Source organism: Amblyomma maculatum, chromosome 8 (assembly GCF_055883805.1).
Source record: "Amblyomma maculatum isolate TAMU_Amacu chromosome 8, ASM5588380v1, whole genome shotgun sequence".
Taxonomy (NCBI): Eukaryota; Metazoa; Arthropoda; class Arachnida; order Ixodida; family Ixodidae; genus Amblyomma; species Amblyomma maculatum.
The window spans coordinates 20,222,511-20,250,273 of NC_139351.1; the positions used below are offsets into that span (position 1 = coordinate 20,222,511).

Sequence of the window (27,763 nt, forward strand, 5' to 3'; positions counted from 1 at the left end):
AGTCGACGTTTTTATGCCTTTTAGCAATGTTCTAAATTTAAGTATTAGAAATCCCTTCTTGTATTTTCCAACCTTTAGAGATTTATATCCTGACTGGAGATTAAATAATTAGTTTCATTTAAATTTATATGCAACTGAAGCTGTATACTGTATGACAACCCTGTCAGTAAAAATCTCTCTGCGCGGAAGAAACAAAGTCGCCTTGTCGAGACATTGGCTTTGCTTGGAATTGAGGTTTTCCCCTAACGCTTGTTCAGTTATCTTTCATATGTGGAAACTCTGCATTCGTATGCAAGATTGGGCACAACTAGATGTTCGTGGAAAGATATTTAACTTCATGGAAGACTTTCATTTCAACTTAGCTTGCGTTCAATCCTCTCATGAAACTTCATTCAGGAGAAGGGTGCACTTCAAAGATGTATTTTAAGCACGAGTTTCATTATAAAATGTCCATTAACTACCAAGTTTATGGCGGTGACATACAAACAGCTTGCACATCTTCCAGCTTATCAAGATGTCGAAGTTAAGACAGAAAATATTTTTAAAAAATGTCGGATATGGGCAAGCAAAACTGTCTTTAAATTCTCCAGGCACCAAATGTGGCTCTATTTTTTTTTAATTTTAACTTTCAAACAGCTTTATGAATTAGTAGTATACTTCAGCCAAGCCAAGCATTTTTTGCTCATATAGAAATAACTCCACCCCAGCTTTGTTCCGGGCCATGCTAACGCAAGCAACCCACGCAGGCGGGAGGGTAGTGAAAGGGGACAGCGTGCGACAGAACACCTTTGGCGGCGCATAACTGGCGAGGAGGAAGCAATTAACTTCCTGCCCGCACCACTGTTACGGTGACCGAAGAATTTTCCGTACATTTTTTTTTTGCGCCCATTCCCTGGGTCAGGCTAAGAAAACACGCATTTGCCTGGAACGATCCCAATTTAGAGTGGCTTAATGACTTCATTCCTTCCTTTCCGCTTTCCCTACTAGTGGTCTCAAGCGGCCTCACACAGCCTAACAAAGACTTCTCAGGCTGGTATGTGCACAAATCAATTAATATATCTTCCTGTGTCGCAGGCTACAAATCTATTTTAAATATTGCCAGCGCATTTCGTTTTGAAGTAAAATAGGAATATCCCGTGCGATAGCGTGTCGCCGAGAGAAGGGAATAGAGGGATAGAGTAGCGAGAAATGCCAATGCGGCATTATGGGCCTTTGGAGTGGATTGCAGTGCGCCCCAGTCGGGGCTCCTGTCTCAGTTATTCCGTGTGTGGCTTTAAATTCATTGCCAAAAAGTCGAGAGACGAGATTTGTAACCATGGCTACGCTGCACTCCCTGCGCAGGCGCGTTCAAGAAGTTCCTGCATGTGCGTGAGACGGCGGGCGACGTGCGCCTCCTGCTTTCGGTGGAGCTGAAGGCGATGCTCCACACCGGCTGGCCTGCGCAGAAGCTCGCCTCCGACGCCCGCGTATGGCTCGAACGCAGTGGCGTCGACGGGCTGCACTTGGCCGGGCTCGATCTGCTGCCCAGAAACGTCCAGAACATTACCCACATCATCACGGTACCTCACACCTCAAGACACTTTATTTTAGAGCGGAAATTGTCAGCTCCGTTTAGCAATGTTCGGTTATGGAAGGCTGCATCCGAATAAAACGATGCAACTTGCTCTCTAAGTATTATTGGCTCATATTTATCGGTTCATGGTAGAAAAAATTGGTTATTTAAACAAATGTTTGACCAATCGCTTACCAAATTAGCAAGTGAAGCGTCTGCCATTCCTGTATTTTACAAAGGTTTAGTGTTCTCGACGTTTCTTCCCTAATACGAGACAAAAGCAAGGAAAACAATGTTAGACGGTAGAGTTCTACCACCGAGATTTCCTCTCACTTCCTAAACACCTGCTTAATGTTTAACTGACAAGTTTCGAATAAGATGATCTAATTGAAACATTGCGGGCGCCTCCAAACGGAAAACAGCAGAAGTACAGTATCTGTCTCTTCTTGTATAGTTTGGTTCTGGCAATGGACGATACAGTGGTGAGCAAAAAAAAAAAAAAAAAAGCAGATGTCACCATCCACCGGAGCAAGGGATTGGAATTTATTGCGTTGCGGGCCATGAAGGCGTCGTGAACAACAGGATCAGGCCAGTCATAATCCTCAACCGGGACCTAGATTATGGTTCAGCAGATTACAGCCAGCGGTGAACAAAAAATTAGTATTTCTCTTTATGGCCGCTCCATTCATCAGTCATCTATGCTAATTCTTTTTACGCGTCACTATGCTTAAATCTGAAGAGCGGCCATTAGCATTAGGGACAGAACATTGGCCAAAATGTGTCATGAGGAAATGGTGGAGACGAAAAGACCTTGCCTCATTTAGTACAGATCGAGTACTAAAATATCAAAGAAAAGAGGCTTTACCATTTTAATTTGCCATTGAAAATAGCATAAAACAACTGAGGCGCTATCTAGCAGAGAAACCCTATTACTTTCGGTGTAGTACCCCCCGTGACGACATATCAGCAAAATATCGCTGATTGCAGTAAGTCCACACCGCTGTCTTTTTTTCTAGAAGTGCTTGTCATTATTTATTATTTTTTGCGCTCTCTACACTGCGTCCTTAAATAAAAACCAGCCCTACTTTCGCACCGCGAGAGGAATGTTTTCAGGATTTGTCACTAGATGGCACCACAGTGTTTGAAATTCTGTGAATGAAACGATGATAGTGCCCACAAAAACTTTCTTCGACGAGGCGTGCGTTATTGTGCCGTAAGAGCTTTCAATGTGAAAAGGACGGTACTCTAAGCAAAAAAGTGTCGAATTACTGTCAAGGGAGTGAAATTTATATTTGTTTTCGGTATGTCTTTTTGGTCGACCACCAGTCGTCATTGCGGTCGCTGCTCATGGTTTTCAGCATCGAATTACATAAAAACGGGCGCATGCACTGATCTAAAAATTCTCGGTAAAACTTTTCTAGAGCGTTTCTACCAAAACTGCTACGAAATCGAACGTTTTAGACATCAACCCTTCCATTGCGCCAAAACAAATTGGAAACCTAAATTCCAGTGTTCTGTCCCTTTAAGTCTTAACTGCGGCCATTAGCATACAAAACTCTCCAGCAGAAGTGTTTGCTTCGATAACAGTCTGACCAAGCTTGCCTGCGTAAATAAAAAAAAAGCACTGCATGCTTATATACTAGCACAGTGTACACCATCCGCGCTCTGACGGTGAGGTTAGTAGTAGATAACTGGGAGCCCATTGCAGCCAAATGGGAAGAAAGGCATCTATCGAATAACACGCCACTAGTGCAGAAAACACTCCGGCGAGGCTGAGGCCCTACACATCCGCGATTCCGCACTGCGTGTTCTCTACGCTGTCGCATATCGTTACGAGTGGAAATCACGCACCAATGGGCAACACAACTCCGGAATCGATGGGCACTGCTTAACGGCTCAACTCAACCCTCAACGTCGTCTTCGTTCACCCAACCAGACACTTCGTTCTTCACTTTCTGAATGCCAGCATGGGACAGCGGAAGCACAGTCCCAGTGTGTTCTAAGTAAACGAAGCCGGGCATGAATAATATGGCTTGAGTCGTGTCACATGCACAATGTCCGAAGCTCGTGGTGCAGACGACTTCGTGTTCAGAGGTTCGATTTCATATGTGACATCGGTGACTCGGTGCAAGATTCGGTAGGGACCTGTGTAGCGTGGTAGAAGTTTTTCGCATAAGCCCACCTTGCGGGATGGGAGCCAGAGCAGAACGAGAGAGCCTGGAGCGTAGTGCAAATCGCGGTGGCGACTGTTATAACAGGATTGCTGGGAGGCTTGGGAGGCCAATCGTCTGTCTCGAGCAATGCGGCGAGCATCATTAGCGCGGGAGATGGCATCACGAGCGTAAGTACTAGTGGCTGCGTTAGTAGCGGGTAGCTATGTATCAAAGGGGAGGAATGGGTGTCGTCCAAAAAGCAGATAAAAGGGAGAGTAGGCAGTGGCATCATGCCGAGAAGAGTTGTGGGCGAATGTTACAAAAAGTAGTATAATGTCCCAAACCCGATGGTCGCCGGAGACATACATTGATAACATATCTGTGAGCGTACGATTGAGGCGTTCTGTGAGGCCGTTGGTCTGAGGATGATAGGCGGTGGTAAATTTGTGGCGGACGGTGCACACGAAGTAGCTCGTCAACCACTCTGGAGAGGAAGCAGTGACCACGATCCGTGAGTAGTCAACGAGGGGCACCGTGTTGTAGTATCACTTCGTGGAGGAGGTAAGCAGCGACGTCTGTAGCGCAGCTAGTCGGGATCGCGCGAGTAATGACGTAACGCGTAGCAATATGATTCGAATACCTCAACTGCTGCTCTCGAACATTGCCCTACTGAGTACTATAACGTTAGGCCAAGCTGTCAAAGTGAAATCTTCACTAGCATTATTGATCGAAAAAGCCATCAGCGATGTCGCCATTTTCACGTCGTCAGCAGTAAATGCCAGTGGGCACACGATGGAAGGGCATCTCAAGGGTTTGACGAGAGAGCGGGGCCAGGAGTAGATTGACTCGAATCTTCTAAAGGCCAGCAGACCGCGGTTAAAATGTTGGTTTGGATAATCTTTGGGAGCAGTACCTACCACTGGCTAATAAATCTTTAGTTCAAACACGTCATGAGTGTATGCGGTGCATTATAATTTAATTTTGCACAAAAAAAGCATGAGTTTCTCAATGCAAGTTGGATCGAATGGTGTTAGATCAATGGTAGTACAAATAATGAAATATAACTGAGTTGAATAATGTGAGATGATTTGCTTGATTTATTCGCTACAAACACGTCGCCGGTCCGATCTGAAATTCCCACTTTCGTCTGTGTAATGTTATCTGTTATGTAAAATCATTACGGAACTGATTTCTCGCTTTAACACCATCTCAAAAAGTAAATTACTTTAGTATGCCTCATTTGAGGCATTGTTTTCATGCGGTTTCATTTATATACTGTACTAGTGTCATAAATAAAAGCACGTTCTATCATTGGGCGAGAAGGGTTAAGAGTTTGAAGCTTAGTTTCTATTGGTTTAGTTTTGCATTTTGTTCTGCAGGCCCTCCGTGACTCGTTCAAACGGCGGTATCTGCTCACCATCGGCATCGACCGCACGCAGAAGGCCGTGGAGAGCGATCTGCTGAAGATTCTTAAGTACGAAATAACACGAATGCCTTTCGCATGGGTAAAGCCTCTCTAGTTATTCTCTACTGATACCGCCGTTGCAGCATTTGTCAAAGCAGGAACAACTGTCAGAGAAAAGACGGATACAAGTAAAAACTATATTTAGGTTCTTGATTTTTTTTACTTAGTTTCAGCGGATGAAGCTGCTCTGCTTATTCAGTGTAAAGAAACATATGAATCTAAGCTGCACTGAACTGCTACAGAAGCAAACGACTCCTAAGATCAATTTTTCGAAGAAGGCTGAGAAATTCTATGAACATATAAACAAGCTGTGAAAGGGCGACGAGGCTGCGGACGCTCCCTCCCGAACACCTTGCGGGCAATGTTTACGTCACTACAATGAATGCTGTATTTCTTGGTATCTCAAATGCAGTACGCAATACATATACGCTAATGCGAAAAGAAAGCATTACTTAACGTTTTTTTTTTTTTTTTTTTGATGCGCTATTGCTCAGCTTATCACGTCTTGTGGCGAAAAACTAAGAATTGAACTTTATCGCTTTTATACTGCATCCAATACAGCTTGGGACACACTGTGGCTGGAAGTACAGAATAGGCAAGGAGTGAGAGGGAACCTATTTTCTGACACGTAATCAGAAGCCGTCTATTGTGCGGAAGATCAGTGCAGAAAAATTAGGATTTTCCAATTAAAATTGACTGCTGGGTTAGTTGGTGAATTGTGCATAAAAGGACAGAGTAACAGCTTAACAAAAAGACACTCACAAATAGGCACAAATAGACGCACAGGACAGGCACTGACACTCCAACTTCTTTCTCGAAACATCAGCACATAAAAAATTCTTCTTGAATAACCAAATACTCAGTTAGTCGACATTTGAATTTTGGTAAGGTAGGGTGGGCCTAAATTGCTATGCATATGTTGCTGACTCTGTTAGAGCATTTGGTTGTTCAAGAAGTTTGTATGTGGTGGTGTTTCGAGAAAGAAGTTGGAGTGTCAGCGCCTGTGCTGTGCGTCTATTTGTGCCTATTTGTGAGTGTCTTTTTGTGGCGCTGTTAACCTTTCCTTTTAGCATTTCCCGCTGATTTGTCTTTATTTTCTGCCGTTATTGTTGTTCGATTGCCATTTTCTGCTCATTTTTGCTGGATCGATTGTGGCAACTACTGTTTTCAATATAAAAGCAAAGTTTCGATGTCAAGCGGGTTCATGCAAAGAACGCATAAATAGGACGTTGCTAGCAATATCGTGTATTGCTTGCGTGCAGGTTGGTGGACTTTGCGAGCTTCAAGACCAGCTACGTGAGACACACGGATGAGCGCACCACGCTCACCAACCCGTACAAAGAGTACGACAATAGCACCTCCGCACAGTTTCTGGTAGGTGCACCACTACTTTTCTGCAGTATATAAATCAGTGCCCTTAAGCTCGGCAGTTTAAACTGCTGCCACTAAATCTATCTTTAGATACATTTTGTGTACCGGTACTAGTATCGTATGTTGAAAATGAAAGTATCGGAGTATCGGTATCGAAAATATATTTTTAAAGTATCGTGTATTTTGAAGATACTCGATGCTAAAAAAAACTTCAAATATTGAAACCGCTGTGAGAGTTTTGGTTGACGGCACTCTCTCGGACGGCAGTACAGGCCCTGAGGCAGCTCGGCTTGTTGTACCGCGTGAGTTCCCTACTTATGGTCCGGCGCTCAATGTTAACAATATTTGCAGATTCCCTTTCTTTAAACCTGAAGGTGGCAATGGTGAGTAGGTGCTCGCGAGGTGCTTTACATTTGAGCACCGAGTGCGTCACACGAATATGCTAAGCCGTTAACAGACACGCAGAAAGATACGGACAAAGCGGAAACACAAGGCGAACATGCAGTAGGGGTCACGCACACTGCTGTACCCGCTTTTTCCACCCTCTGCCATAATCCCCCACCCCCCTTCCGTCGGTTCGTCCGTTCGTCTTTGCGGCACTGGTTCTCGTCAAGCAGCGTCCTGAGTGTGCTGCCGGACGCAGTAACTTTTGCGCGACCCTTCCCCAAGCCCCTGGGCTCAGCGTGCCAGCTCTACATGGCGGCAAGAACATAATCTTCTAAGGCCTCAGTCCGCCACGATGCTGTCGGCTAACCGCCTTTCTTCTTGTTCACTGCGTTTGACTGCAAACAAATCCATTCTTTGTAACTGAACAGGGATGAGGCTTCCGCTGGACTGTTTTTCTGGAAAAGATATTACGTCTAAGGGTTTTTGATATAGATGACATAAAAGCTATGAATGAAAATTTCCAGCACAGTTCAAAAAAGAAACTATACGTTGTCAAACATTTTGTTTTGAAAAAAATGTTTAAGCAAAGCTTGAATAAATCTTGTAAAGGTATTTCTATCTTTAAAAAAATTGTACGTTTTCAAATATGCGAATTGATTGACACCATATTAGCCACTTTCTGTTAAAAAGCACTTCCATTTTTTATCCACAACCAGCCGTAGTTCTCCAGGACGGTAGTGAACATCGAGTTTCCTAATGACCTCCAGGATGCTTGTGTCAACGCGGCTATGGTTCACTCTTACACGCTAATAAAAAAGCATCTTCATCTAATACAACATTGCAGTGAGCTCATGATGCGTATGTAGAGAGGCTTTTCTCATTTTTGTCACTTTTAGCACGCCCACATTGTGCTCTTCCCTGGCTCTTCTCCTCTTGTTTTCCCTCTACCTTTAACAATATGCAGAGCTTCAAAGGTTTTTATCGCACTAATGGCAATATAACTCAGTTCTCCAAACGCAGTCGGGCTGAACGTTTTAGCACGGAAATTTACGCAGAAGCCACCGGGTAAGTAACGTGTCGTATGATATGAAAAGCGAAAAAATAAACAAAAAAAATTCAAATGTATTTAATGCATAGCCGAGTGCTCATAGGTCGGTTCGCATGAACAGCATTCTTTTAAAGAAATATTTCGCTAGGTTTGTTGTGGAAGCAATCGCTTCATTGCAACCATGGCTTCAATTCAGTATGAACTTCTGGCAAGGACAGCTAGTAAACAGAGGAGCTTCAATAACTACGTGCTGGCGTATTCGTTTAAGCCCTTTCATAAAAACTACGCTATAGGAGTGCTGTAAAGGTTCTAGAAAACACGGTACAGTTTTCTGATGTCGCTAATCGTATTATCACCTTTATTATGCTGGAATTTCAGTGAGATATCGAAGTATCTACGATACAGTACCGAGTATCCGTATCGAAACCCGATTTCAGTTCTGTATCCTCTATCGGCATCGAAAATACAATTTTTCAGGGTATTGAGTATCGGTATCGAAGATACTTTTTTGAAGTATCTTGCCCAGCACTGGTTCCCGGGTTTCCTTACGAAAAGATATGGCGGAATCAAAGAAGGACGCAATCAGCAATCAGGCCTATATGTTACTGATGAAAGCGTCTGGCCGAACCCATGCGCGAGCACGCGCTAGCTTTGGCCCAGAGCAACACCGCCTAGACTAAGAGAAAGCCAGCGCAAGTCCCCCTTTCCACTTGTCCTACGTCACAACAGTGAGATCTGGGGACAGATCGGCGGCGCCGAATGCAAGCATAACACAAGCAAGAGACACAACTACTCAAGTTTACTAATGAGCTGCTTCACGGTATGGACGAAAATCTTCAAATCGACTGTATATTCCTCGACTATGCTAAAGCCTTCGACCGCGTTCCACACTGTCGTTTAATCGCGAAACTCTCATCCTTGCACCTTGATTCATTAACAATTTCTTGGATAAGAAACTTTTTATCATTTCGTAAACAATTCACTTCTGTTGATAACAATTCGTCCCCTCTAATTGATGTAACATCAGGCGTACCGCAAGGTAGTGTAATAGGCCCTTTACTGTTTCTAATTTTCAACAATGACCTATACGTTAAGCATCACCTCAACACTCAGATTGTTTGCTGACGATTGCGTCATTTATCGCAAAATCCGCTCTGCTAATGACCACATCGTCCTTCAAGAAGATTTACACCGCTTTAATAACTGGTGCGCATCATGGCAAATGTCCCTTAACACTGTTAAATGCCATTTAATGACATTTAGCCGTAAACAGACTATTCACCGTTTCACTTACTGGCTTAATCACAGTCCAGTCACCCTTGCGTCATCATACAAGTACCTTGGCGTGCACTTTTTGCCAAATCTCTCATGGAAGACCCACATAGAAAAAATTACTGCCAAAGCTAACCGTACATTAGGTTTTTTAAAACGTAACCTCGGAGGTGCACCTTCTTCCACGCGGCAGTTGGCATATCAAACATTTGTTCGCCCTGAACTTGAATACGCATCTTCCATTTGGTCACCCCACCAACATTGCTTAATTCCCTAGAGCGCGTACAAAATCGTGCCGCTCGTTTCATTTCTCGCAACTATTGCCGACATTCCAGTATAACTAACATTAAGGCGTCGTTATCCCTTCCATCCTTAGAATCTCGCAGAACAATAGCACTTATCTGTCTCTTCCATAAAATTGTTTATACCTCTCACAAAACCGGCCCGCACATCTCACCGATTGCATAATCACCTCAGTTTTAAACGCCTTTCGGGAAGAACCACTGCATTCAACTCATCAGCCCTGCCCCGTGCCATCATTTATTGGAATAGTCTTCCTGATAACATTGTTCACACTTCAGATTATGTTATTTTCAAAGAAAAAATAGGCAACATTTTGTTCTGAAGTGTGCTGTTACTGAAGTGTGTTCTATAGTGTGCTTTTCAAATTTTGTTCTCTTTTCTTGTGTTTGCCATTGTATATTGTTAACGTTTGAAAATAACGATGTTAAAATAACCATCTTCTACATGCTTCTGTTTCGCACCCCGTTTATGCAACCCCCCTCACATAATACTCCAATCGGAGCCCGTGGGTATTTGAATAAATAAATAAAAAATAAATAAATAAATAAGCAAGGCGATCTGGAACGATTCGGCCTGCGAGCGCGTGTTTTTCAGCCAATATTTGCTGCAAAGACTCTTGCGAGCAAGGTATCTACAATTTCTGGGTGTTGTTGTGCGCTAAACTGGCGCTCTAACTATGCCAATGCATCCAAAGCGCAAGTGTACAGTTTCCGTCGTACGCGCCTCAAAATGCAGCGTGGACAAAGGTTTTGCCGTGGAAAAACTTATTACCGATGAAGTGCACTGTGGTAAGAAATCGTCCTTGTTTGCTTCCTAATACTTGTGCTGCTATTAGCATTCACCACTATTTGATTTAGCATGCTGTATTAAATCGTAGACATGCCTATATCGAGCACGCAATTTGGACTGCACAGCTACTAATAATCGAGTAGCATTCGCCCTGTTTTGAGTGCGGAACCAAATTGTTCTGCAACCTAAATTATTCTTTTATGGAAACAATTTTATTGCGCTAGTGGCCACATGATCATAGTTGCCGTATTAAATGATTGTTTTAGAGCCGAGTTAGCAGCTCGCTGCGTTAATATACTCATGGAAATCGCTGATCCCAGCTTAAGAAGCTTTTCTCATATTTACGTTAAAGCTTTGTGACCAGCACTTCCGAGAAAGTGACCTCCTATTCACGACAAGCTACACTGGGTGTCGTCAAGGTCCCCCTTCTGAGTAATATCTCTGCCTGCCATTCTTATCTTTATCTATCCATCTAACAGTAAATGTGCTCTCAGATGAATTTTGTGCCTGTTTTAATGTTTATTCAAGTAACTCTGAATGAAGGTGAAAATTTCCTCCCAACTTCATTTCTGCCATTGAAATAAATGCCAGGTGGATTGTGTCGAACTTCTCATATACTTTAAAAGACTGGCAATATTAGATAACAAAGGTCACACAAATATAACCCTTTTCAGCGCTAGCACTAAAAACTTCAAGAGGTAGCTCCAGAGCAGCGTTGAAAAAAGACGCAACCGCGTAGGGTGAAGCTGACCTTCAGTATGATCTCACTACGATGACGTCACATAAGCTTGCACAGGTCTTGTAATCTAAGTGGTGTTGGCCAGGACTGCGCTCCTGCGCGACTACACCATGCGCTCCGCCCCTGCGAAAAGCTAGACACCCGTATGCTGTGCGATGTCAATGCACGTTAAAGAACCCCAGGGGGTCGAAATTTCCGGAGTACTCCACTACGGCGTCTCTCATAGCCTGAGTCGCTTTGGGACGTTAATCACCAAGAACCAACCAACCAACCACCCCTGGCGCTCGAGTACTGTTCCCAAGGACGCGGGATCGAATCCCGGCCTCGGCGGCAGCTTTTCGATGGAGATGAACAGCAAGACGCCCGTGTGCTGTGCGATTTCAGTGCACGTTAAAGAACCCCAGGGGGTCGAAATTTCCGGAGTCCTCCACTACGGCGGCTCTCATAGCCTAAGTCACTTTGGGACGTTAAACCCCACAAACCAACCAACCAACCAACCACCCTTGGCGGCGAAATTCAGCAGCGCTCGTGACCGTGCAACAGAGGCTGCTCTCCTCTGCTCTCGACCACGGCGCGTGAAGCAGACACCCGGCGACAGCACCGCGTGTCGGTTATATTCTTCGCTGGGCAGTTCTGTTATGCTTGAAATGGTGTCGCGGCTGCCTAAAAGCGGGGATGCTTCGCGCTTGCCTCCCTTGCATGTTGCTTGCCTCAGATAACGCATTCGTCTACTGGTTGTGCAGTTAAACTCGAGGCAGGTACCACGATTGTATATGCAAGTAAAATATAAATGCAGTAGGGCTGTAACTGGGAAGCAACTGGAATGATACATTGCTCGCAGCAATAAGGGAGAGCGTGGCGGCGGCCCTTTAATCACTATAGGTTTGCACATACTGCGCACCTGTAAACCGGCAGCGCGTGCAATTTCAAAGGCGAAACTGGCAGGGGCATTTGATGCAAAGTTCTGCCGTACACATAGGGTAGCAAGGAGCGCCGCTCTGGAGTTTACAACCCTTCGATATGACCGCGCAAAGGTGGTGCCGCATTAAGCGTACGGAAGCGATGTCCTGGTAGTAGTTCTTGAGATTAACTATCCAAAAACGACTGTAGTTGGCGGGAAAAACTGTTTTGGAGGCCTTCGGATTTGTTAGAGTAGCCCATATGGTAAATATGCTAACCACAACTATAAATTAAGGCATCATGCACAGGCTAAGATTACAGGGCAGCCAGATGTTGAGTAAGGCGTCGGCTTCAGGCACTCGGTCATAGGGCGGCGGTCGCGCAAGCAGCGAAGGACCGTAATTCAGAAAGAAGTTAACAGGTTTATGATGAGCACAGACACGGAGACCTTTCAGCGTTTTTAAAGTTGTTCCCTGTGCACCTGTCCCTGGGTGAAGAATTTACTCTTAATATATAATACCTAATCACTGTAATCTCTTCTGTTTAGTCCTGTGCGCAGCCTTAACGAAATAGCCCAACAGAGGCGTGCTCGGCCCATTACTCATCTTCCGGCAAGATGCTATCCCGGGAACTGTGAAGACGGGCTCGTAAATAAGTGCGGTTATTGTTCAAGATTGGTCACATCGCATCGCTCACGTTATTTAATCGTTGCGCAGGAATGCCGATGAGGAGACGAGGCGCCCTTTTAAAGGAGCGAACAAGCGGGCGCCTTTGCATATGGTTCGAGAGACACGGCTGTCCCAGTTGTCGGTTAGTTAGCTACCGCAGCCAACTCCACGAAAACAAAAATGCGCACATTGTTATACTGACACTCATCGACACGCGGCACCATGCCGCCGTGTCTTGGATGGTTCAGGCGTCACAACTCTCAGGCAGTCTAAGGCAGGCAATCTGGTTCAAGCCTTCCCACCACAACAACTGGGGCGTTTTATTGCGGACGCTATTGAATAATGACGCCGTGTCCTTAGTAGTTCATACAGCACGAACTCGGGCGATCGCGTACGTCGAGTTTTCTGAAAGCAGCGGACGAGCAACCCACCACCACTTTCTCGAATTGGACAAACGCTAGAAACGTCAGTTTCAAATTTCAGCTACCCGTGTTCATTCACGTGCAACGACATCAGCAAAATACGTTTTCGCATTTATTTCACATCAGAAAATGGGAAGAGCTAATCAGGGACGTTAGGTCAGGGCCTGGAGCCAAAGCGAGTACATCACTACGGAAAGAAAAAAGCAAAATGTAATAAATAAATTCAACCAGTACACGAAGACGGAGGAGGCAAGCGACGGCGACCTAAGCATCCACAGTATGATGACACGAAAAAGCGAAAAACATTCGTGCCGCAGACTCGTTTAGGGTATCCATTTAATTTTCACATCGTATACGACGTGATTATTCCCTCACGAAAAAATAAAATGACTGACGAGATAGGCGCAAAATACCAATTCTCTAACCCACATGAGCGCACACCAATGAAATGTTTCACAGCGGCCTCACGTACAGCACAAGCAAGCTAGAAAGCGCACGCGCACGCGGAACCAGTTTCTGTCACGTGTAGACTGGGCAGACGCACGCAAGTCAGTAGCAGTGCACGTCGGCCTGCCCGATAGGTTACGCGGAGCCGGTCGGAGATGTTGCTGTCACTGGCGCCTGCAGCGCCATGCTGCGACCCTTGGGTTCCCTTTCAACGCGGTAGCGTTAAGGAGCTCGTGTCCCAGAAAGACCGGTGTCGTCGGCGTCGGCGGCGTTGGTCGTGAGCGATAAATCCCGGCATGCACTTCATAAATAAAAAGCAACTTCCAAGATGGGCTGGATGGGAATCGAACCAGGGTCTCCGGAGTGTGAGACGGAGACGCTGCCACTCAGCCACGAGTTTTTTTTTTCTTTATTACCGTGAAACACAAAACAAAAATACACATGATAAAAAACGTCAACTACACTTGAGCTAACGCGTACGTGGCTAAAATCTTTTCAAGTGCACTAACTCATCAAAGAGACAATGCCATTGTGGCGGATCCTGCTGCCTCATGAAAGTTTCACGTATATAAACAGCACTTTCAATAAAGTTTTCACGCGAAGATCGTGTATCTATATCTGCATGACGCACCTGCATTCGTGTTTTCCACAAACTATGGAGGCCAAGAAGCATAATTAATTCATAAGGTGCATCATCGTTCTGCACTGGTAGAAATCTTATACCGTAAGGAGTTAATGGAAGCTCCTTTTTAATTGTCCTTTGGAGGACGTCCCATAGAAAGACAGCATCCCAACACTGTAAGAAAACGTGTTCAATTGTTTCCGGTCTTTTGCACAACAGGCAATTTGTTGTCCATGGGACGAAGATACCTTTTTCATTCAGCCAGGTTTTAACAGGGAGCGTATTAGAGTGAAGTTTGAAAAGGAATGTTTTAGCTGATGGCCTCACGGGCATCTTCTTAACTCTTTTCAAAACGTCCTGCCCTGGGACTCCACAGTTTAATGCCCGGTAAAAAGGCACCGGCAGCATCACGTCAATGAGATCTTTATACAGTTTTTTTCTAGGAACATTGTAAAGGTAATCAAAAGAAAACCGCACTTCAAGCAACTTGCACGAAAAAACAACCTCGCGCAGGTAGCCAGTCACAGTACCAGGCATGTTTTCACATGACACAATCCATTCAGGGAGCAGCCTCTGTAATCGCACTTGCATCACGGTTCTTAAAAAGGTATCTTTTTGATCACGGAGGAATATAAATCGCGAAACCACCTGACGCAAGAACAGATGTGCAAGGCCAAGCCCGCCCCTTTTAACAGAAATAAACAAATTCGTCCGGGCGGTTTTTTCCCATGTGGATGCCCATATAAAAACACCAAAAACGCGGTGCATTTTCTGAATTGAGGTTCGTGAGACACACAACACATTCCTGAGGTACCACAGCCTCGAAATAAGAAAAACATTGCAAATAGAAGCGCGCGAAAATATTGAGAGTTGCCTTCCTTGCCAGGCATCCGCTTTTTCTTTCGCTCTGGATGTTTCTTCCATCCAGTGCACGTTGGGATCTTGATAACATTCTAAAGGCACGCCTAGATATCCTGTTGGGAGAGCAGACCATCGCAGCTTACAGAAGAAATCAGGTGTCACGTCCCAATCACCGTGCCAAAACCCAGAGCTTTTCTCCCAATTGATCTTACATCCCGTTTGATCACAAAATGTTTGGACGACACCCGTGGCTTCACAAATACTCTTTCTAGTTGCACAAAACACTGCTATGTCATCGGCATATGCTAGCATTTTCACGTGTGCTGATTGCAGCTTGAACCCTAAAATGCGATCGCTATCAATGATAGCCAAGCAAAGTGGCTCTAAATACAGTGCAAACAGCAGGGGTGAGAGTGGGCAGCCCTGCCTTACCGATGAATGTACTGCGATGCTGTCAGTCAGTTCACCATTCACTATAATACGGGTCGTGCAGTTCGCATATGCCATTTTAACACCCTCCACTATGACGTCACCAAGGTTAGAATGCTCCAAAATGGAAAACAGAATTTCGTGAGAAACACGGTAAAAGGCTTTCGCCAAATCTAACTCATCATGGCTATCTGACCACCGAGTGCATCAACACATTCTAGTACGGTTCTTGCGACATGTATATTCGTGGCAATGGATCGACCCTTGATGCCGCACGTTTGATGAGACCCAACCAATTTCTTTATTACGCTTTCCAGTCGTTTTGCTAAAACCTTCATGTACACCTTGTAGTCAACATTGGTGAGGCTAATCGGTCGATATGACCCCACCAACAGACGTTTCTCCGGATCATCTGTCTTGGGTATTAGAACAATGTGCGATGTAGAGAAAGACAATGGGACAGTATTACGTTCATAAGCTTCAGTGATTACACAGAGCAAAAACTGAGCCGCATACTGCTGAAACGTTTTAAAGAAGGCAGCGCTTAGGCCATCCGGCCCAGGGGCCTTCCCAGTTGTCAGGTCATCTATTGCAGATACTATCTCCTGCAACGTTATCGGTGTTTCTAGGCGCGCTTTACTTTCGTCATCCAGTGCAGGCATCAGTCTTAGAAAATCTGTTTGAAAGCCGCCTACAGTCTGAGGCTTAGCGCTAAGCAGTTCTTCGAAGTGCTCTGCTACCGCACGCTGAATATCTTTAGCATCTTCTGTGATATGGCCGGCATACCTTATACTCCTTATTACTTTCTGGCAGGCGTATCTTTTTTCGTCTGCGAGCGCTCGTTTTGTCGGCACTTCTCCAGCCCAAAGTTTTTCAGCCCTTGCACGTATGATAGCCGCTGTGTATCTTTCGCTGTCGATTGTTTCCAAATCGGTTTTTATCTCTCGTATTTTACTGGCGAAATGCCCTGGCACAGAACTTCCCATGCTAAAAAAAAACTGGAGTTGTTCATTCAGTTCTTTTTCTTTTTCTTTCTCTTTATGCCGCACCTTACTGCTCTTTTCTATGGATTTCAATTTGACCCACTCTTTGAAGCTGTCCCATTCCTCTGCAAAACTTACTGGTCGCATAGCAAGACGATTTTCAAACTCGGTCTTAACTTCCGTAAGGAACTCTTCATCGGCGAGAAGTTTGGCATTCATTTTCCATAGGTACCAGTTAAAGCGCGATTTCTTTCCTTTGCGACCAAACACTGCACTCACGAGACAATGATCGCTGAAAGACACAGGTTTGACCTCATATGCAGTACATAGGGAAACAAGATCTACCGAGGCATACACCCTGTCCAATCTAGCATGGCTGTCTCGCTGAAAGTGCGTGAACTCTGGCTGGTTTCCAGTGGAGAACACACTACCAACATCCTCAAGGCTATACTCATGCACAAGTGCATTCAACAGCACGGAGCTTCTGTCTCTTCGAGGTTTACACTTGGCCGCTCGGTCCACAGCTGCGCACACACAGTTGTAGTCACCAAGTACAAGCAAGATTTTGTCGACCTTCAACCACAACTCAATAGACTGAAAAAACAATTCACGCTCACGCCCTGAATTGGGAGCATACACACACAACACGCCAGCATAAATTAGAGTAGGTAAAATCGGTAACCAAAAGCCGACCACTTGGACAGGCAAAAACGGACTCTACGCTTACTCCCAGCGTGTTACGTATAAATAAAAGGCATCCACCCGATACACCAACAGAATGGCATACACACACATAAAAGTTTGTTTGAAAAGAAGCCACCATACGGTCAGTGCTTTCTTGGCTCTCAATCTTTGACTCTTGCACGGCTGCTATATCTATATCATTATCCACAAGGAGGCGACTGAGCTGGCATTGTCGCCTTCTCGCTCCCAGTCCTCTAACATTAAAGTAGCTACGTGTAACGGCGAATTAAGCTTGAGAGTCATGTACTAGAGAGAGACGCCAGTACCGGCATGGTGCCTACCTTCATGGTTGCGTGGCCTCCGCTTCTGACAAACAGCGGCGTATGCATGCGTGTAATGTCCTGCCAGCAGAATGTCGGGATGCATTCAAACGAATTCCAAGCCCATTGTTTCATTTTTGCTAACACACGCACCACTTGGTTGTAGAAGGTTCGTGACGCTGGTCGGTAGGCAGCCGACCCACAAATCGTTCCGGTCACCACAAAAACTACGGAGGCGGTTTACCCGCCTGCCGCGTGCCGGCCGAGAAGTTCGGCTTCGGTCTTAACGTGGCTCTTCGGATGCCAGAAGTTTTCGGGGGCGGCTCACCACAAACACCGCCTGGCAGCTGAGTCTCCTCGACGCTTTCCTCATGCGGACGTTTCGCGGCAATTAAGGCTGCTGTTTCCGGCCCAACCTCCATGGCATCAGTACAGGAAGGCTCAGTACTGAGATGATCCTCAGCGTCAGAAAATTTGGTTAAGTCTTCTGACCCTTCCTTTGACTCGCTTTCATGGTCCTGGGATGGAGCGTTCAAGACATGCCGAGGTTCATTCTTTTCATTTGAGACCGTCACCTTATCCTTTGTTAAATCCGTCATGGAAGGCGCGTCCTGTTTCGTTGACTGACCTCTAGTGTCAGCAGCCTCCTCCGCATCCGCCTCGTCCATAATTAACTCGGACGAGTCTTCGCTGGTCCCAGGTCCGGCAATGCTAGCGTAGGTTCGTGCACACTGGTTGTCTTCATGCCCGAACCGTCGGCAGGTTCCGCAGCGAGGAACCCGGCACTCTTTGCGGATGTGACCCGTAATCCGGCAGCGTAGGCACAACGGGGGTCTGCCTGGCACAATGACGAGCGCGAGCTCACCGCTAACATTCAGCTGATGCGGCAGGTCGTCGAGCTTCATGCCAGCTTTCAGCTTCAGCGTGACGAGTCTAGTTGTAGAGCCCTTTTCCAGCATACCTTTAACACGCCAGCGCTCCCGGGAAACGTCTGACACCTTTCCGTACGGCGCAAATGCAGCACGAACATCTTCATCTGGCACGTTGTGAAGTAGCCAGTGAAGTTTGAGTCGCACGTCCTGGTTCGCCGGGTCAATCACCAAGCAGCGACCGTTTTTCACAGACAGCTCACCTACACTGACAATCTTGTTGACGGCTTCAGTATCCTTAAGAGTGACGGCCCAGACGTGGCTCATCCGATACGCCCCCATAGCGATAACATCGGGGATTAGCGAGTGTTGTGCTAAAGCATCCCGGAAATCTTCCACCCGGTACGGGCGGGCCCTGATATCGGCGTGCAAAAAAACGGTATTCAAAACAAACCGACCTGTTGGAAGTGCAGGCAAAACGACCTGGTAAGTGTTGTCCTTTTCAGCAGTCCTGTTACCGCGGCCTGACATGGCCGCTGAAGCCGCTCCTGAGGAGCCCTTCATCCTGCGTCCGTTCACTGTCGTGGCCGGAAGCAGAATCACTCAGCCACGAGTTCGATGCTTGAAAGCGGTACAAAAGCGCTTCTAGTGAATGCGGTGTTGCCTTAGAAACGTGCCGTAGAACCTTATACTGCGGTGTATATCGGTAATTATGAGCATGTTACTTACAGAAGTCGCAGTTACACGAGTACCGAAGTACGTTTCCGCTACATTTCTTCTGCGCTCTGCGCACATGCAGAGCCATCTTGCGGCAAACACAGAAGAACCCCTCCTCGCAATGTGCGGCGCTGCCCCGACACGTGGCGCGCAACTCGCCCCTGACGTTTCGCCGTGCACCCTCACGGGTTGTAGAATCAAGCGTCTTTCATTTCTTTAGATCACTATCTTTGCTCACTCGCTTCTCCCCTTCGGGCCGCGCGGGTAACGGTGCGAGGATGCCCCAATACCCTTGCGTTTAATAAGTTTTCTCGCTCTCTCCCCTTCCAACATTCAGCGTGCGTCACTCGAACAGTGGTGTTTAGGCGACGCGGCTCCTCTTTCCGCTCACAGCGCGATTGCTAGGTGCAGCGTCTGATGCCGGACGCCTCTGACGTGATCGCTGCGCCGTAGCGCTTCTGCTGGGAAAGCGTCCCCTGCGATGTGTGCCGAGCTGCTTCCGAGGAATCATGCTTCTGCGTGGTGCTCCCAAGTGAGATAGAGGACGATCCCATCAAGGCGTCAGCCCCATGATCGCGTCCGCCTTCATGGCGCGTCGCTGCCCGGCTTTCTCCCTCCGAGACACCGAGTTCTTTGGTTCGTTCCGCTTGCTCAGGCGCACGTTTCGTTGCCGCGCCGAACGCTGCGTTGCTCGGCGCTCACCGCGTGATTCGTGAGTGCAAAGTCCGGCGCGGGGCAAACTATGTTTTTGTGTGACTCAAGAGCATACCGAGCGAATGAGTGGGCGGTGCAAAAGAGGTGCAATAACGCTATCGCGTTCCACTCTTGAAGGCGAAGCTTAAGCGTCCTCCAAATTCTTTTTCAGCAGAAGCGGAGGCTATATAGACAGAGCGAGCTCCATGACTCCAGTGCTGCTACGTTTGAGTGACGTCATGGTTGTTGTATGACTAGGCAGAAACGAGCACCGTGTCTTTGTTTCGGCGACGGTGGTAGGGTCTAGTCATAGATGCCATGTGGTTACCCCTCGGTTGAAGGTCAAACACGCGCACGGCAAATCATTTACATAGCGATAACTAAAAGCTTTCGCTTTTAAAATTGTTTGCAAGTCTACAAAGCTAACTTAACAGCAAGTTTTTAGTCAATCCTATACGAGCCGATGTGTGCGGCCTTGTTTTCACTGCAAAGCGTGAATGTAACTTATATTTATTCGCAAGGACTAATTCATGCTTCTATACCCTACGAAATTCATCATTGTCCGCGACTGCTTGCATCTTATGTTTAAAGACCAGGATATGGCTCCGTTATCCTCTTCTACGTGACCGTCTCTTTCAAAGGGATTCAAAAGTTGCAAGATCGATGTCAGCCAATGAGGCGCTCGGTTTTAACAGTGTTCGCCGAACACCAGTCAGCTCTCACCGGCACTTGACACCGGAGCGTAGGAGCATGGCGCTACCTTCAGACGCCTGCCTTCGTGAGCAGTTATCATGGTAACAGTTGCTCCACATGACATACGAGGAATATCTTGTGGACGTTATTTGGTAACTTGACCGGATTAATTCGCACAAGGATGTCTCAACATTGCATTTCCTAGCCTTACGCTACTATACCGTCGCCATAGATGCAAACAGCGCAAGCGCAAATGGGCTGGGATATATGCGGGCTAACTTGCTGCATGTACACCATTTTCGTAGGCTCTCGAGCAATCGGGAACGGCTTTACACTTCTTTAAAGCATTGTGTCTTAACACATGCCGAAGTTCCTCGCTGATTGCAACCCCATTTCGGTAGTTCCAGCTTGTATTTTAGCGCATAAACTCTTACGAGAGGCATAATATCGGTCGAATGCATCGGGCTCGAAGCCATTTGCAGGGCTTCCTTTTCTACTTAGGCTTGACGCCACTTGTGATACAACATTCATTCCACCTCAGTTGTTCGATCGCTTTGGCGATCTCTACGTATCAGGCCGCAGGAAGCCAGCCATTAGATGCCAGTTTACCTCTAGCCTTTTGCTACGATGTCTCTCATAGCCGCTACAAAATTTTGGTCCACCAGGTGCACGTGAATTATTTTTCAACAGTAATAACAGATGATATAGGACCGAGAAGACAATGTTCAGAACACACATGTACACCGAGAACTAAGTTTAGTGATGCTCCTGCTTTCTCCTTTCAACCATAGCACTGAGGAAACGCAGTATTTCGGACGCTTGATGTATGATAACAGAAAAACCAGCAGAAAAGACCCGTCCACGAGAGTAAATTGCGCACAGGGCGATGTTTGTGATGGCGTCTTTTCGACACCTAATATTTTTGTGTCGGTCATCGTCTTAATTATTTCATCGCTTGCTTCTTCCTGGACACACGCAGAGTCATGAGATCGACAAGATAGCCCAGCTGGCAGCCCGGTCCCCCAAGTCCCACCTGTGCTTCACGCTCACTCTGGGTGGAAACCAGTTCGAACTGCGGGATGTCGCACAGCATGGACTCGGGGCGGCCGCGAAGCACATCAAGGACACCTCGTACGGGGAGGCAAGTGTACACATGGCCTTCTTTGTATCAGAAGTGCATCCAGGAGCCAAAGTGCCCCTGCACAAGCTATTATTGGAAGTAGCAGCAATCATTGTTTTAGCTATGAGCGACAGAAGCCACCAACCATAGGTAAATAACCTGTTCACTTAACTCTCTTTTTGAGGGTGTGACGCGAGAGAATTAGTAGCTTTAGCTTTCTCTTCCTGCTCACCTTACGGATCTTCGTTCGCGCACATGCACTTAGATAATCGCCCAAATATATATCTCACACGTCCTAGTAAACATGCGGTCGTAATTTTCCACAATAGGAGCAAGACCAACCAACACAAATATGCAGCCCCGCTTGAACCACATTTACACGAACGCGCATGCTTATATAGCAGTATAGCATTTCTACCTCGGAATCCAAGGTTTCAGGAAGGTTCTGTTGCCATATATATGGAGACCACAATGTTGGAAGCGCCTGCCAACGCCTACGCTGCATTTTCTTGACGATGGGCTGTTTATGGCTATTGCTATATTTCACCCAAAGTGTCTGCTTAAGCCTTATGAGAATCCCATTTCAGGAACATACCGTTATCAGCTTTACGTTCTTCGGAATACCTGTCTTTGCGGTTGTCAGAGTTCTGAGCGAAAAATCACGAATATGCCTCTGGGTAGGTTATAGTCGACAGGCTACAGAGCCAAGCACTTAATGATCCGCGAACAGCGTTACGTCACGAGTCCGCGTAAGATGACCGAGTTAAAAGCAGCAACCACTCGAGACGCCCCTTTGAGCAGGAAGGGAGACAGTGAGATCGAGTTCTCAAGTACCATTGGATCTCCGGCCAGACACACTGCCCTTAGGCAACGAAGAGACGCTCTTTACTTCTGTATCGGGTTTGTTTTTTTTCAGTGTGGTAGCTTATGGCTCTGTGGTAATAAGTATGCTTGAAGCATTAGAGTCACCAATAGAGCAAATAGGAGAGTGCATGTGCTGCTTGAAAGAGGGCGAACGAGTGCTGCCGCAGACGGGAGCCATTAAAGTTCTCAGGTCGCATACCCTTAAAGGCTGAGCTTACGCGCCCCTGTTCCCGGTGCCACAAATTTTTGTGGTTTTATTTAGCCAACGATTGCTTGACTATTGCTTTAAAAGGAACTGGTGGATATTGTAGGCAGGTCTATTAACTTGCCACGCTGAGTCTGTTCCATAGCCTCTTCGATCTCTTGCTTTCAGATTTGCAAGAGGCACTGGAACGAGGTGAAGTACATCGAGCCCGCCATCGGCTACTACGCGCGTAGTGGCAGGACATGGGTAGGCTACGACACCGAGAAGACCATCGCGGCAAAGGTTAGCGACCCTTTCACTCACTCTGATCTGCGTCCTTATCTTATTATTATTGATCAATTACAATGAAGCAGCACTCAACGCCGTTGCTTCCATTGAAAGTGGAGACATCATGACAGAAGTAGAGCTCTGTGACAAAAAGGCATATTTGAGAGACTGCTGATCTCCGTGGTTCTTTGAGGGTTTTCATCAAGATGGCATACGGTGTTGGTAGCCAACCGCGAGTGCCGAAGCGTTGATTTAGGGAAGGATATGGAGGAGGACACTATTAAGTTAATATGGATGTTTGCATGAAGACAAGCCCTCCACTCTGCTCTTGCCAGCTGTAACTGGGTAACCCTCTTTCGCCATTTGGGCAGAAGGCGCTCGTATCTCCACGAGACTTATGTTTAATCAGTTGCCCACTCAATCGATGCAAGTTGCCTTGCCTTGTGACACACATGTAATTCACGCACACTCAACTGAACACATTCAGACCGCCATCGTGGGCATCTACAATTCTGTTCTAAAACTCGTTTCTCGGCGTCTACCACTATACTAACTTGCATGGGCCTCTTCCTTTCTGGATTTCTTCTGTTAACTGAAACTTTCTCGTGACTCCAAGCTTACCCGCCCTTCATTTTCTAGCTAAGGTCAGCGGTTACTAGCTCAAGCATGTATTCATTTCATTGTAGCCTCCGCTCGTGCCTCTTTCCACCCATACCGGATCACAACAATCTTCTCGCCCTTTGGGTCCAATGTGCCCTACAACTCAATGTCGCTCGTCGTCATGCGGCCACGGAGCACCGCTCGCGGCTCTTTGGGCGTTTTTGGGCATTCAGGGAGTGACGGCACTATTTTGGTCCATATCTACTCGCCCGCGGGACTCTTAACCGCACACTTTTTATCTAATGGCTCAAGCCCTCTCAGTTTCCTTCAGCGCACGGTTTAGGAGGCCACCATCCAACTTCGGCTTGATAAACGCCCTTACTTACCTCCTCATCCGTCACTCACAGTACCGGAGGCTTGCTTCGGCACATCCAAATGTGTGCGCTGATTACCTCCTCCTGCCCCTTCCTCTATCAATATAGTACCGACCACTCCTATCCCAACTGTCCCTCCTCCTATACGAACCTAGCCCACTGCGTGCTCATTTCACTAGCCGGCAGCACAGCAGCCGGGTTCCAATATTTTTCCTAAACCTCCTTCGCATTGAATGAAAATAACAGCGTCGACTAGTCGCGCAAAACATTGACATGTTCGGCCTGTAAGTTGTTGCCAGATTAAAAGTCTTATAATACAATTATTATTACACAAGAGGTGCTAATACCTGTCATTCGCAATCCTGTCCTTGGGTCAGTATTGTAGTTTGAAGTTGGCTCGGACCATGTGGCTGCTGCATATTATATGACTGTTTCTCACGAAAGATCTACTTACCTTAGAAGCGTAAGTATGAGCCATACTGAGCAGACCCTTCCTATCTACCACCATAATTTAATGAGTTTAAATTAGATGACTAACAATTGATAAGGAGCCACACAAGTAATTTATATGAATGCGAAATAGGATCTCTATATGCAGCAGAAACTTGGGAATTGACGAATTTTTCCATTCCATGCCTTGAACCTGGCTCCGCGGCTTGAAAGGTTCATCGCTCTGAAAAGCGGTCTAACTGCGACGGCTCGCACATGGCAGTCCCATTGAGCATTTAGCGCAAACTACTCGAGTCGCCAATGAGTTAATGAAATGGCTGAAAAGCGCCGGAAGTGAAGTGTGCATTCGACCATAGCCATAATGACGGAAGCTTGGCACTTGCAGGGAAAAAAATGATACAGCAACTGCTCCTCGCAGGCACTCGTGCCAAATTCGAATCCCCTGCTGGGACTAACTCTCCGTCATTTACGACATTTATTTCAGGGTTGTGTACTGTTCTTTGTAGCCTTACGGCTACGTCTCGGTGAATGCTAATGAGTAAGGACTCCCCATTCAAAAATATGCACCACCTCGGGGAATACTAATACTGGAGTAAAGCCGATCATATGTAAAAGTTTTACTTATTGGTCTTTGCCTCAACGCGGCCTAGTTAGATCATGCTAGTGAAAGCATTTTATATAAGTAAAAGTTACTGGTGGTCCGGAAGGCGTGGGCGGCACTTACAGTCGAGGATTCCGATAACTTCTGCCATCCTGCGGGCCTTCGGGATCAGCTCTTGCTGGTCGGACAGTATGGCTCTCGGCAGAGCAGCTTTTCTTCAGATTAGTTTAAGGTTATTTTCCAAGATTGTGGCAGATTCTATGCTATAGAAAAAACCTTCCGTCTAGAATAATTGAGTGATTGACTGCTCAAAATTTTCCAAATACAGAAAATTGGCCAGTGGGTCAGAATAAAAAACGCGGATTGCAGGAAATCAAGAATAACGGCCTGAGAGGAGGGTTAGTTTATGATAAAATGAACAGTGGTGCAACAAAGACACTAACAGTTATGTTTCTTCCTTGTTAGTGTCGCTGTTGCACCACCGTTCATTTTATCAGGAAATTAAGGCATGTGAATACCTGTCTTTTATTTTTGGTGATGTGGTTTGCACTCGGTTGGAGCTGCACTATGCTCTCGTGCCTAAAATCTCCATAGCCTAGCAGTGGCACTATGAGGGTTATTTGAAGTCGACAATCTTTAAAAATGTCTCCACCAGAAATCGAGACACTATCTTTCGTATCATCAGCCGAGAGACACCAACTGCAATTCTCCTTGTCTTGCATGGAGATGATAGTGCTTTCAATGACGATGCGACAAGTTATAATGATGCTGCATAGTTATAAGGATACTGATGGTAATAGTGAAAAAATAAGGATTCATTTAGTTACAACAATAATTGTAGCGATAGTGATGGTGAAAATGACAATAGCGATGCAGTTAGGAAAACGTCCTACAAATGAGCTTTCGCCATTTCCACTCTTAAGCCAACTTAAGCGCAGTCTAGTGATTTTTTAAAGAGCGAAGCACTTATTCTTCGAGCTGCAACTTTGAACGACAGGAAAGATATTTTAAACTCTAATCCCGAAGGAAGACCTGACGTTTTACAATGAGCACCTCCCCAGCTGCGCCGGGCTCCCCAACTGCCCTGATCCCGTCACTAAGCACGTGTCGAACCCCGTGATGCGCCGCCGCAGTTGCTCTTTCGCTGTCGTCGCCCTTCCGCCCATGCACTATATAAGCGCCGCAGCTACTTAAGTAGTCGCTCCCTGTCGCCATGGAGGCCGGGCCTAGTGAGAGAACGGCTCGGCACAGAACCAGGAGACACAGTGTGTAACTTTGCTTAACTAGAGCTTCCGCTCTTTTCGCTAACTAGAACAGTTAAGCCATTTCCATTTTTTAAAGCGATGCTGTTTAAGCCGGTGGGTTTTCCGGGGATCATGCACAGTCGCATGTGCTCGCAGTAGTGACGTCACCCACGGACGCCTAACGCTCCCTTCCGAGCAGACAACTAATGCAACCGCAGACGCCCTTGGGGACATGACGTAACTGAGTGGTATAATAAACGGTCGATGGCGTCGAGCTGGTCCGCGTGATGTTATACTGATTTCGTCCACGATGACGCACTTTACTTTCTTGAAGGATGAAGGCGTTGAGCTCTCCATCTCAAGCTCGCCGTCGTTCGACTTGTTTCGACAGATCTTGACGGTGGCGTGCTTGAAGGTTCCGCCAACCGCAACTGCAGTTTTGCGCGCAGTGTCGCAACTCACGTAGGCTTTACGCGGGGGGGGGGGGGGGACATGGCTGAAGCGGTTGTAAATGTCCATGGCCAACTTCAACCCGAATGAATGATGGTACAAAAATTAACACTTTTACTCACTGATGACTGAGTGTTCATTGATTTTGGGAGGAGGAGGAGCTATCGACAACAGGTAGAAATCACGTATATAGAAGTATAACCATAGATAACCGAGTCGGACAAACACAAACAAGATTGCTGTGTCATCAGTCTTACACGTAAGTGAAATCTGCCCTATGCTTTTTTTGTCCACGTCTTCAGCAGCTTGCGCGTGTCTGTGTCGCAATGACAAATTAGTGTACCCTGGCCCTGACTAGACAACGCCTGCAAAGCTGCGAACGTATCCCGCTGTGCCATTACTGTAAAGTAATTCTCACTGCACAGGAAATCTGACTGGTCGTGTGTAGGCGTGGAAAGCTTAGTGCCGAGCTGATGATGAAGTGCGTGCTTTTTGGAGCCAATGTCAATAAACCATTACGCGAGTATGAATAATGTCAACTCTCCTTAAAACAGAGTAAAGCATATGAGAATTTGTTTTGTGTGTGTTGGTCATAAACTGCAAATTAGTAATATATTAATTTTTGAAAGCGACACTAAATTTGACCCCGTGAAAGACTTATTATGCAAAAGTAAATACCTTGTCCAATTAATTACTCATTTTGTTTAAGTTCAAGTGTCACGCGCTCGGTAATCACCGGAGGTGATCACCGAGACATGACAAAAGAGGGATGTGGTCGTTCGATGCCCGGCGTAGCCGGTAAGCAAACGTAGAGAATGAGACGAAGACGCGTTGACTTGAAACAACAATAAGAAGAGGTTTAGAGGCTCAGAACGAGGAATACACAAAACATTTTAGAAGGCAGCAATTAACATTCTAAAAGGGAACGACATGAGTGAAGAAACAATCTAAAAAAAATACTTCAAATTACGTATACAGGGTCATGCTTTTCCGGGATGAAAGTAACAATTCAAGTAACAGCAAGAGAAAGAAAGTTCAGAGCAGTTTCGAGCATACAATTGACCGGGGAACGTGGCGGCAGTCCATCACTTAGTCGGCGCTGACGGGCGGCACTCGAAGGCGACGATCCTGCCGGTGCAGCTTGCGATCTGAGGATGCGGTGCCGGCGGCGGCGCTCGGGTACCCCCGGGAGCACGTGGCA

At 46.4% G+C, this 27,763-nt stretch overlaps 1 protein-coding gene across 1 annotated transcript in view; it reads left to right on the plus strand.

The window, feature by feature from the left end:
• The window catches only part of LOC146180674 (chitinase-3-like protein 1), a 38,007-nt gene that overhangs the window by 5,325 nt on the left and 4,919 nt on the right, over positions 1 to 27,763 (plus strand). The window contains exons 4-8 of the mRNA XM_084577819.1: positions 1,342 to 1,559; positions 5,085 to 5,179; positions 6,433 to 6,544; positions 21,367 to 21,528; positions 22,745 to 22,858. Coding sequence (XP_084433945.1) covers positions 1,342 to 1,559; positions 5,085 to 5,179; positions 6,433 to 6,544; positions 21,367 to 21,528; positions 22,745 to 22,858 — 701 coding nt within the window. The remainder of the gene's footprint in view (positions 1 to 1,341; positions 1,560 to 5,084; positions 5,180 to 6,432; positions 6,545 to 21,366; positions 21,529 to 22,744; positions 22,859 to 27,763) is intronic.